The 12,274-nt window shown below is 39.4% G+C and overlaps 1 protein-coding gene across 1 annotated transcript; it reads right to left on the reverse strand.

Annotated features, from left to right (window-relative positions):
• On the reverse strand, positions 1-6,141 carry LOC137261345 (uncharacterized). The gene is made up of 3 exons (XM_067799088.1): positions 5,580-6,141; positions 4,652-4,817; positions 1-3,394 (listed from the first exon to the last, which is right to left on the reverse strand). Exons 1-3 carry the CDS (start codon positions 6,059-6,061, stop codon positions 2,468-2,470), a joined length of 1,575 nt encoding a protein of 524 aa, XP_067655189.1. The 5' UTR covers positions 6,062-6,141; the 3' UTR covers positions 1-2,467.
• Positions 6,142-12,274: the final 6,133 nt, after the last annotated feature.

A 12,274-nucleotide genomic window follows, 5' to 3' on the forward strand; every position in this document is an offset into this window, starting at 1 on the left:
TTTTTTTTTCTGATGTGTTTAATCTTAAAAGTACCTTAAAACTGCAACATATAAACAACAGGACATTTCGAAATGAATCTGGATCATAATGAAAATTTCATGTGTATAAGATTTGAACTACATACTTAATTTCATTTCCGCGTGCACTCTTACAAAACCTACTGTGTACACTGCAGACTAAAATCAGAGCAGCAATTTTCTCTGAGCGCTCTGTATAACTTCATGTACTTTCTAATGTGCATGAAAGCCATGAAATCTTGGCGTCAGATTTCAGCAGTTTCTTCCTGAACAAAATTGAAACTATCATGGGCAAACTTGACTCTGTGGATGAAGTCCTAGTATTCAAGGACAACATCTCCACTACAGAAGCTAGATTGGATACACTTGACCCTTTCTTGGAATATGAGATCATCAATATCATAAGAAAGTCAAAGCCAGCTATCTGCACACTTTGATTCAATTACAACCCACCTGGTTCTGGACCACTAGGACATTATAGTGCCAGTCATTACTTAGACTGTCAGTCACAGTCACTTTAAGTTCTGATTGATATATCTACTAAGTCTTGCAGAAAAATAGCGAACGGTTTTTGAGTTCTGCTCTGGAAACGGAGCCCATCCCTCCATTCTGAAACGTTTCCAATGGAAACCGAGAAAATAAGAAATCACAAAACTCTGTATATACCAAAAGGCACTACTTTGGGGTCTGCCACACATATCTACCAAGTTTTGCTGAAAAATATTGAACAGTTTTTGAGTTCTGCTCCAGAAACGAAGCCCATCACTCCATTTTGAGACTAAGTCCAAAATGTTTCCATGGAAACCGAGAAAATAATAAATAGTTTCAAATCTATCTTTTCTGTTGAAAATCCTCGAGAAATCTGTGAAAATACAACTGACATCTTATCTTGAAACGTTTGGTCCTTATGATAATTATCAGTCAGAATATAAAGCTAATCATAACACGGAAACATATCTGTTAAGTGTTACAAACAATCTTCTGCGTTCTACAGATAACAGAGCCTAAGTCTGTTAGTGCTACTAGACCTGACTGCTGCTTTCGAAATAATCGATCATGACAAGTTATTCAACTGCCTCAAGACTCAAATTGGATTATCAAGAACTGTTTTCAAGTGGTTAGAATCCTATCTTCATCAATGATGCCAGTCAATGGTCATCGATAAAGCCTTATCAGATCTAGTTCCCCTTAACTGCAGGGCACCATAGGGTTCTGTCCTTGGACCGATCCTATTCACCCTATATACAGCTTCTCTTAGTGATGTCATCGATGCCCATGAAGAAAATAACCACTGGTAAGCTGATGACACACAGCTACATAAATCATTCCCTGAATGACATACCACTATAGCACTAGGTGACCTTGACCAGCGCACATCTGTGATAAAATCCTGGATGTTGAGTAACAAACTCATGTTAAAGGACAGCAAGACAGAGTGTCTTCTTGTAGGTACAAACTCAAAACGAAAATCTATCTCTGAATCTTCACTTTGCATTGGTGACTCTTCAATACCATTCTCTGATACAGTGAACGATCTTGGTGTCTTTCTACGTCTAGACTCTAATATGATGATAACCATGCATATAGAGCACACTGGTAAAATCTGCTTCTACCACCTGAGAAGCATTGGCCATATTAGACATCTGTTGACTCAGGAACCAACTAGCCAGTAAGTCGAATATCCGTTTGGACAATAATTTTAAAAAATATAAATCTAAACTTTTGCAATCGTGTAATGTTTTTAGATGCTATAAGTTACATATATTTCAAATTTGAATGAAATCAGAGAAGAAATGGATTTTTTTTAGGAAATTCTACCGCTACACTCATTGCATAAAATACACTGTATACACTCAAAGGTTACTTGACGTGACCTTCTACTAGGGTTTGTTAGACTCAATGATGGAGTGTAACGAATAACACTGAGACTAAGTTTACTAAGACTGAGTACAATGAAGAATTGAGTTCAAAGAGTTATCTCTGACCTACAGCTGTTCCCATAATGTTGCACCAGTATATCTGAAAGAACTTCTCCAGAAATATACTTCAAGCAAAAACCTCAGATGCAGAGATCAACTTTCATTAATTTATTTACTATCCCCAAAATCAATCTCAAATCCTCCAGCCAGAGATCATTTTCATTCTTTGATCCTTCTCTCTGGACCTTTCTTCCTATTGATATGAAAACCTCCCCATCTTTAGCTGTCTTCAAGTCCAAACTTAAAACCCATCTCTTCTCCAAGTACAATCCTTCATAATGCGCTTTTTGCAACTACAAAGGATGGAAAATAGCGCAATATAAATGCACCTGTCATGCTTATTATTAAGTACATGTTGCAGATAGGAGATTAAAAAAAAAAAAACACCCCAAAAAATTCAGAAATATTTATACAGTCTGTGAGTTTGTGCATATAATTTCAAAGACAAGTCTTTTGCAGTTCATGTAATTCTAATTCTGTGTGTTCTGAAAGCATAAAGGCTGCTGTTCGTCAAACACTACTTGACATGGTTCCTGCTTTATAAACAATTCTGTATCAGGATTAACCATATCTTCTTCACCATCTTCCATACATGAGCTTCCCTGAATCCCAGAATTGATCACTTTTCTTGACCACTGCTCTTTGTAGATGGAGTTTTGATCTGCATTGCTGTGGTTGCTCTCAGACTGACATAACTCGGCTGAGGAATGTTCGTTTGGGACAGTTTGCTTAAGGTGACTGAACTGACAACCACTAGACATGGCAAAGTTGGAAGCATTGCAGTTCCTCTGTGAGATCACCTTAGCAGAAAATGAAGCCTTGCCATTCATATATGTTGACACACTCGTATCACAAGATTTCATGTCACTCTCTGTAGTATTCATAACATAATCCGTCATGCTCGAACTTCCAACATTGCTTGAACTAGAAGGCCTATCTCTAGTATCACATTGAGTGTCGGAAGAAGCTCTTGCAGATTCAGGACAGTAGGTTCTTGGAAGGTGCCCAGCAGGTTCAAAAGCACTAGGATCAGGAATCACAATGGTCCTCCTATCCCCTGGTTGTCCTGTAACAATTTCTTCTTCCCTTGACACAGTAAACCTGACTGACTGAGTGAGGGCCGGGTTGAGGCCTAGCTTTCCAGCAATGTTCTCTATGAACTTTTTACAGTGTTGCTGTACTTTGATGACCTGGAGGATAGTGGCTATCTTTAGGACCGCCTGTGCGGTGTTGATGGTGAGGTTGAGGTAGCCGGTGTAGATGTAGTGCAGGAAGCAGTACATAGCTTCTATAGAGACTGAGTCAGGCATGTGGATGTCTACGCTGGATGACAAGTCCTCTCTGTCCAACACTGTCTTCATATGGGAACTGCATGCTGACATCATAAGGCGATGAAACTGCAACACGTTTAACAAAATATTTTCCAGACTGAAGATAATTAGAAACAAGAGTCATCAGAAGATGACATATCTCCCGGCCCCCACATATTTGACAGGACAAATCATCTGACAGTTACTTGATGTTTTCTTAGATTAAGTTTGAATCTTTTCCATGGAAGTCATGAAAAATATAAATGCCATATATCTGTAAACCGCAAAAGGCACCACTTCAAGATCTGTCTTGTATATCTGCCAATATCTGTTGAAAGATATCAAATTGTTTTCGAGTTGTGCTTCGGAAAAGAACCCCATCCCTCCATTTTGAGACTAAGTCCAAATTGTTTCCATGGAAACTGGAAAAAATAAAAATGCCCAAACTTTGTAAATAGCAAAAGGCACCACTTTGTTGTCTGCCTCAACTATCTTCCAAGTTTTGCAGTAAGATATTGAATAGTTTTCAAGTTGTGCTCCGAAAACGAAGCCCATCCTTCAAGTTTCAGACTAAGTCAGCATCATTTCCATGGAAACCGAGAAAATTATTAATCACAAAAACCTGTAAATAACAAAAGGCACCATGATGGGGTCTGCCACATACACCACCAACTTTTGCTGACATATATTAGGAACTTTTTGAGATGTGCTCCGGAAACGAAACACACCTCTCACTTTTGAGACAAATTGGAATCGTTTCCATGGAAACTGAGAAACAAAGAAATCATATAAACCTGTAAATAGCAAAAGGCACCATTTTAGCTTCTGAATGGTATATCTACCAACTTTTGCTGACAGATATTAGAAAGTTTTTGAGTTGTGCTCCGGAAACGAGGCCCATCCCTCCATTTTGAGACTAAGTCCGAAACATTTCCATGGAAACCAAGAAAATGATAAACCACAAAAACCTGTACATAGCACAAGGCACCACTTTTGAACGTTTTTTTAGTTCATTCTGCTCCGGAAATGAAGCCCATCCCACCATTAGACTAACACCAAAATGTTCCATGGAAAAACAGAAAAAAAAAAATATGCCAAAACTCTGTATCTATCAAGTTTGGTCTAAAAAGTTTGAACAGTTTATGATTTGTGCTCCGGCAACAAAATGATTACATGCCAGGGGGAATAAAAAGACCAAAACGCACTATCATGTTTAGTCAGATATTGTGCCAGTCATTATGTTGAAATTACAGAAGCCTCTTAGTTCCAATCAACAAAGCACAACTGTATTATATAATTCTACTTATATTCTAGAATAAACACACCCTAGATCTCTTTACTCACTGGCACTTTTGTTCCCTGTACGACGAATGCTGCATCACACATCCTCTGTTCCTTCCACATGTTGAACATCTGCATCATAATGTCCTTTGAGTGACTGTCATCAACATACCCAGATGTCTGGCCACAGTCAGGCTCCACAGAACTCCCCCATTCTTTCACTAAGAACCTGAGTATGAAAAAGTTAACATGAATTATTTACTGAAAACAGATGCATTGAATAAAATTATGTCAACAAGGCTACCTTTATGAGCAGACCTACTTAATCAGGAAAGAGCACCTTACCCACTTTTCAGATTTCAGTTAGCTGTGTGTAGAATTAAACTTTTGTTGCAAGCTGGAACTAAGACAATGAGTTAATTTAATAAAACTGTACTAATCATGGGATCACTGTCCCAACCACAAGCAAATACCATATGACTAAGGACTAAGGGTAAATTATTTTAAGTGTGTGCGTGCGCGCGTCATTCACATTGTCAGTGCATGAAAAAAGCCAAAAACCCAGCCAGACATCAGGGCTGGTAACTTAAAAATTATACCTCCCCCAAATGGATGTAACCAGACCTCACTCTGAGTTTGAGATGTGGTGAATTTTCTCAGATGTATCGAAAGTTTTACCAGACTGGGTAGGCTAGTTGTACATTGAGACTGTTTGTCAGAAATCTAACCCCTTGCAAGTGGTCAGATGGACCTTTTTTCATGCTTTTTCATAAACTTGACATCATCCCTACCCCCGAACGGCCCTAAGTATCGAATTGGCGCATGACATCCAACAGAGAGCAAACAGTCCTATTTGATTAATGAACACTGTATGAGCTGCATCCAAGAAACTGCTCTGTTGCCAGGACAGGACATCAGTTATTATCTTACTATAGATCGATCATTAGCTTCATTTCACCGCCTACATTATCATCACTGTTGTAGGACTAACTTTATTGACTTAGTCTGATTCCTGGTTGCATCATTGCCCACTTGTGCCATGGTAAAATCTGAGTAGCCTGGCTCTTCCTTGACTTGACTAGGGTAATCCGAACTGTGTACATGATCTAGTTGTGCTACTGATGTTTCCGTGTATGTCTTTGGCTTCTTTGCTGGCTTTTGAATCCCTTCGTGCGGTGTTACCCGCATGTGGATACCCCTGGGTATTCTTGATATTTTTCCTGGAAACTGAACTGGGTCTGGATGTTCGTCAGTTGGACCATTGCCACCGACGAAATGTTTAGAGCAGACAAATGTGTATCTGTTAACCCTCTCGGGTGTAAGGTCAACCCGCCCAGATAACTTTATCCATCGGAGGCACTTTTCGTGGTTTTTGCCAGTGTCTCTTGGAAAAGAAATAAAAGTCACATTGTCTAAATTTTCTTTTCGGCTATCGCTTTTGCAATCGCCGTAACCACAGGTTTTGTGCACCATGCTGGTAGTCAGGAATACACTTTTTCCCTTCGAGGCATACAACGCGTACTGGCTTTGGGCTTGAACCGGAAATCAAAGAATTGTGTCCCTTAGCTGAAATAAAAATACGGACACAACAGAAAGAGCTCGGTGCAAGTAATTCACGAAGTGATGCGTTTGTGTTCGGTCAGCCAAGATTTAGAATTTTGTTTGCAGTGATATGGAAAATGGATTCTAGTTCCAAAGTATTTCGATGAAAACCAGGTGAATCCTTTGCGTGGCCGGGTTATGCTTACGAAAACTTTTTCACCTTAAATTGCAAATTCGTGTACTTTCTCCGTGTTAGAGCTGGGCCCGGGGTTTAATAATTAAGTTGGACTCGGTATCCGTCTCAGTACCCGGGCCCGTTACGATCATGTGATGTGACTACTATATTAATTGGTGACTTACAGATTAATTAATGTAATATGCTATGGGAGTACTGTACTTTACCGGGCGCACCTTTTCCAGGTTAATCCTCGACCCTAACTCCAAGCCTTAAACTAAAGATCGAAAAGGGTGCCGCGCCCGGTAAACTGCATTCTAGCCAAGGGTTTTTTTTGTTGTTGTTTTATTATCTTTGAAGATTTAACCATTTACAGTCACCCGTTTTGAATATAAGGCATGATTAAGGTATTGAACAAATTGAAATTTTAGACTCCGGGTTGAAGAATATGTTGCCATTTCTTAAAAATTTGATGTCAGCAATTAACATAACGGGTATCAGGGTAAGGTAAAAGGGGATAGGGTACCAGGTTAGACCATATGGATCCGTCCCCGCCCTAGTGTGTGTACCCAGGTAGACAATCTAGTAAAAGCGTGTAGGTATGACTTTTAATTGCTACAAAGAAGTTCAGTTAATCTATTACTCAAATGGGGGACGGCTCTAACCATTTCAGGCAAATAATACAACAGCGACACGCCATTTTTGTCATCCCTTTTTTATTGTATTAGTACCACACTTGTGTTTTTGTTGTTCAGTGAGTGACTTTATTACAAGTATTATTTATAGTGGCGATGGCTTTCTGGAGAATGTTAAAGAGCCCTACAAAGGTAACACTTGCCCATGAGTGTGTCAAGGAGACACAGCAATCAGTGGTATATCATGGACATAGATATCGCGTGTGCTATCTCTTAATCGCCGCCATGTAGCTGGAATATTGCAGCGTTAAACAGCATATCAACCAACTGCCTCGTTTCATATTGACTGGGCTCTGTCCTATTGCGCAACTTAGTCCATTAACCAGTCCAGAATTTTTAGTCTAATTAATTTAACTGGATAAATATTATTCAGTATGACATGATACGTCAAAGCGATTGTTATATTGCAACACTACGCCCCTTCTGTTCCTTGCAAACACGTCGGACAGCATGCTCTGTTGTACAGTGAGCTCTGACAAATGAAAACCTGGAAAATCTCACTTCTCTCGTGAAAATCTCAAAACGAGGGTCTGCCGCTAGAAAAATGTGACGGGCTGATACGGAATTGATATTATATCAATCTCACTGTGCGTCACAGAACTATACTGAATAAGCGCTAAAAGAAACCACACACACGGAATTACAGGTGTAACCAATGAGCCAGGTGCATTGTGAATCACTTTACGACCTAATCAAACAGGGACATTCTGTAATTTCTGAATGCTGCCTAAAAAAAAATCTCCACACAAAATATAGAAATACGGTGCTATTAAAGTTTAAAATTACAATTAATTTGTAAGTACCATTTTCTTTTGAAAGAAGGAATCGGAATTCGGTGTTACCAGTGTTGTTTGTTTGTTTGTTTGACACTCACGTTTTTGTGTGTGAAATTTGCACACAAAATATAAATCTGAAGTGTGCTTTTCACTATGTATTAGGTCATCTCTTGTTTTCCCAGAACAACCGCATTTGAGGTTTCATTTTTCGTTTCTAAGACCTCTTCCCAGGTTTTACTTTCAGCAATCATCTTTTCCTATTTATATGAACATGAACACTCAAATGATATATGAGTGTTTGTAATCAATTGAAAAATATAGTTTGTGGTTAGCTCAAAGTGCAAATGTTTACCCAAGCAAGATTGGACCTGAAACTCTCAAATTTGTAGGCAGGCGCAACCGAAGGACGTGGGGTTGAATTAACTTTTATGGTTACCGTCATTAAACTGATTTTACATGCCCTTCAGATATTGTTATGTAACTTCATAAAAAAACGGACCGATGAATCGCAGTCGAGCTCGAAAACTAATAAACATAACATACTCAATGAAACGCTGATAATAATCAGAACATCACACCAACTCTGTGAGGTTTTTGCAGAGTATTTTTCCCTATTATAAAAATGTCGCAATCATTAAAAGAAATAGGCATCCTGAAGAAGGGCAAGATACTTTATAGTTGAGAGCGTCATTGAGATATTAAGATGCGACGTTTCGGAAAAGATTCTTTTACCGTTGCCAAGTATATATTGTCATGCCACACTTGGGATTGAATTTTCTGGGTAAAGTACAGATTCTTGTTATTTTTGTTGGGTCGAGTCCTGTCCGGGATGCGAACCCACACATTCAGGCACTAAATCACCAGTATACAAAGTCACCCGTCGAACCCACTCGGCCACCGCGCTTCCACTTTCTAAAGGCACGGTGTGTATTCGTTGTCAAGTACACCGTAAGTGTAAATGGGCAATGTTCAGCGGTAGTGTTTTATGCTCATATCTGAAATATATAGACTTGAACATTCTGGGAATTATGTTTCACACTGATAAATGAAAATAATGACAGTAACGAAATGGGAGCGTTCAGCGCTCAAGAGAAATAGTTAATATTTGTCAGTACTTAGTACAATACTGCCACGAAACAGTAGTCTTTCTTCAAGACACAGAGAATAGATTAAAACGGAGTCCTACTCAGATCTCGAATGATTTGGCAGTCCTAGATTTCATAAAGGTTACATGCAACCAAAACATGAAACAATTAAAACACATTTATCACTTATTAATGACATAGAATATACATTGCTGCTTTTAAAAAACAAATAAACACAATTGTAAGCGTACAATCGCGATTCAAAAGTGCAATATTTTGTACTTGGGCTTACTTCCCCCGAAACGAAGCCCTCGGGAGACTGAACCCAGTCATAGCGGGTGGATATGCACTCAAGTGTAACGACGGATTCCGATTGGCTGTTTCATTTGCTGATATGCCGAGGGTTCATTGTGTGTACAGAAAGATGATCTGTTTGATGGGCATTTTAGAAGTATAGCCAGTCACAAGAAAGTAAGATTCTTTATGGATAACAACTTCTTTTTGTGTACTTGATGCGTCGTTTCAATATGTCAAACAAAAGCATATACACTAAAAGAAGTCGTTATCCATGAAGAATGTATATAGAGATGTTGGGTTTGGAAAATATCTGTTCTCTGAATTTGCGCTGGATCCAATCAAAAATCATGTCAGTAAAGATGGTAAACTACTGGGTGGCTGGAATCTGTCATTCGTCCAAGTACAAAGCAGGACTTAAAACTGACAAGAGTTTGCACCAGTTTCCGTCAGATACAGTCATCCGAAAAAACAAATGAATGCAGTATGTTTGCAACCCACAGACATAAAAACATGTCATGTGTATAACACGTGCCTAATTACATAATGTGGCAGACACGGGACTCGGGTGCACGAGTCATAAATCAACATATTTTCGTATAATCTGATAGGTGTTATTTCGCGGGCTTTTTTTTCATCGCGTTTTTTTTTCAACATTATAGGTTGAATTGGCATTTTTATGATTTGTTTCGGTAAGTGCACACCGAAAGGTACCAGAATCTGCAAAGTTGTGTTTTACGTTGCATGTGACCTATAAGTTCCAGGAAATTATATGGTTTGTTATGAGTCCCTCTTTGATGTGTTGTGTATATAAACATATTTTAAACATCTTTTTTAAATGTGACAACTTTATTTCTTGGACAGAATTGGACGAAACACGACGACCAACCAATTGAGTAAGTGCCAATTTAGCTTCACAGTTCCTGAAACACGTTATTTTCCCTACCGCCTAGCCCTCCTTGCAGTGCTAAAGCCCTGTATGAAGCAAGTCTAGATTTCCCCAGGGCCTGAATCTCGCGCCTCATTGGATACGGGGGGATGTCAATAGGTTTTGGGCCTTGAGCATTTTTCATACCCAGGTGTCACAGCCTATGGTACGACATTGAACCTTGGGGTGTAGCTGATGTGATATATAAGTTTTGGTATCCTACTCTCAGAAGTTATTGAACAGCTCACATTGACAGAAAGAGACCCCTCTCGCAGCAGTGAAAATGAATAAAATTGAGTATAGAGCAGTAATTAAGTCTTTAGTTCTTGAAGGAAACTCGGCGAAGAACATTGAAGAAAGGCTTTCAGCAGTTTATGGGAAGTCTTCCCCTTCATATGCTACCATCAAACGATGGGTTAGTGAATTTAAGCATGGTAGAGAGAGTCTTGAAGATGACCCCCGTCCAGGTCGCCCAACAACAAGTACTAGTCAGGAAAACATTGACAGAGTGCAAAGAGTTATGCTGGAAAATGGTCGAATCACACTCCACGAGTTAGAGGAGATCACAGGCATTTCACACGGATCCATCGAGACAATTCTTCATGAACATCTCGTCATGTCTAAGGTGTGCGCAAGATGGGTGCCAAGAATGCTTACAGATGAAATGAAGCAAACAAGGGTCACCATAAGCAACTCCATGCTAACCAGATACAACAAGAATCCAGAAGATTTTCACTTTAGGCTAGTAACCTGTGATGAAACCTGGATCCACCACTATGATCCTGAGAGCAAACAAGAATCCATGGAATGGAAACATGCCACTTCTCACAGGACCAAAAAGTCCAAAGCCTCCAGATCAGCGCAGAAGGTAATGGCGACAGTCTTCTGGGAAAGCAAAGGCGTCATCCACATAGATTACTTACCAAAAGGAAAAACAATGAATGGGGATTATTACGCTAACTTGTTGAGGCAAGTGCGACAGTCAATCAAGGAGAAGCGCCGGGGCAAGATCAGACGTGGTATTCTTCTACATCAAGACAATGCTCCAATACACACCTCTCGCGTTGCAGCCTCTGCTGTCCAGGAATGCGGGTACGAAATCTTGCCGCAAGGGGACTATGTTGAAAAATAAATGTGGTTCATACCAATATTTTGTGTTTTTCTATGCAAGGCTCAAAACTTATTGACATCCCCTCGTAAATGAGGTTAAATGAGTATATTTGTTACTATCAATATCATAAATATTCAGGGACTAACAGTTAGTCGAGTGCATCCGTATTGTCTCAGTCAATAGCCTCGAGACCACATTATACGATAATTAAAAACATGGACGAAGAAAACATCGAATTTGTTGTTCAACCCCGCTCTCAGCAATATTCCCTCAACAAATAATCGAGTCTGGACCAGACAATCCAGGGACTGACGTCATAAACATCGTTCGACGCAACCGGAATAGCACACATGTCAACGAAGTCATCGAGCCAACGCAGCCGAGCACGTTAATATATAATATTTAGCCTTCGGTAACAGACTTCGGTATACATATGGTCTCTGCATCAAGCACAGATTACTGAAGAAGAAATCAGGTCTTCGTGGGAGCAAAACTTGAAGAATATGACAAATGCAATATTACCAAACTATACTATTACTGCAAATATTATATTGTCAAAGGAACTACAACACGAGATAAACAAAATGTGAAATAAAATGTAGTCCAAACATGTTCACATTTATGATAAAACTATTTCTGTACCAGCTGAGTGTTCTTTTCGGGAATGCAATGCGATCGCAAATACGTCGCAGATAAATGGGTGAAATCCAGTCCGGTGGCTAGGAATGGAGCGCAAGCGCAGCATACCCAGACAACCAGCAGTAATTGTTCGTGTACCATATTTCTGTATACATGAAATACGTTTTGCTGATCTAAACTTTCGTAAAAACTAATACAAAACTGTAAGGGCCGGCGATCCATTGCTGAAGATCTGCCCAAAAAGCAGCATGGAGGGTAGGCGAATTCTATTGTTTACCGTTATGCGAATGAGGCATCTTTAACATTCCCAAATGCTAGCTGTTAGCCCCCAGGCAACGATAATTTTCCAGAAGCAGTATTTCCATGGTTGTGAATTGTTTTTAAAATCACACTGATATGTGGATAATTTGTCTGATTTGTAGTTAATCAGCTAATTTGGTG

Source organism: Haliotis asinina, chromosome 14 (genome assembly GCF_037392515.1).
Source record: "Haliotis asinina isolate JCU_RB_2024 chromosome 14, JCU_Hal_asi_v2, whole genome shotgun sequence".
In the NCBI taxonomy this organism is placed as follows: domain Eukaryota; kingdom Metazoa; phylum Mollusca; class Gastropoda; order Lepetellida; family Haliotidae; genus Haliotis; species Haliotis asinina.

Bases quoted from the DNA above. Each gene is read 5' to 3' on its own strand.
- LOC137261345 (XM_067799088.1), bottom strand. From the start codon at position 6,061: ATGGTGCACAAAACCTGTGGTTACGGCGATTGCAAAAGCGATAGCCGA. The intron at 4,818-5,579 runs GTTAGTCCTACA...TTTCATACTCAG, and splicing joins AATCAGACTAAGTCAATAAA to GTTCTTAGTGAAAGAATGGG. The intron at 3,395-4,651 runs GTGAGTAAAGAG...AACGTGTTGCAG, and splicing joins TACAGGGAACAAAAGTGCCA to TTTCATCGCCTTATGATGTC.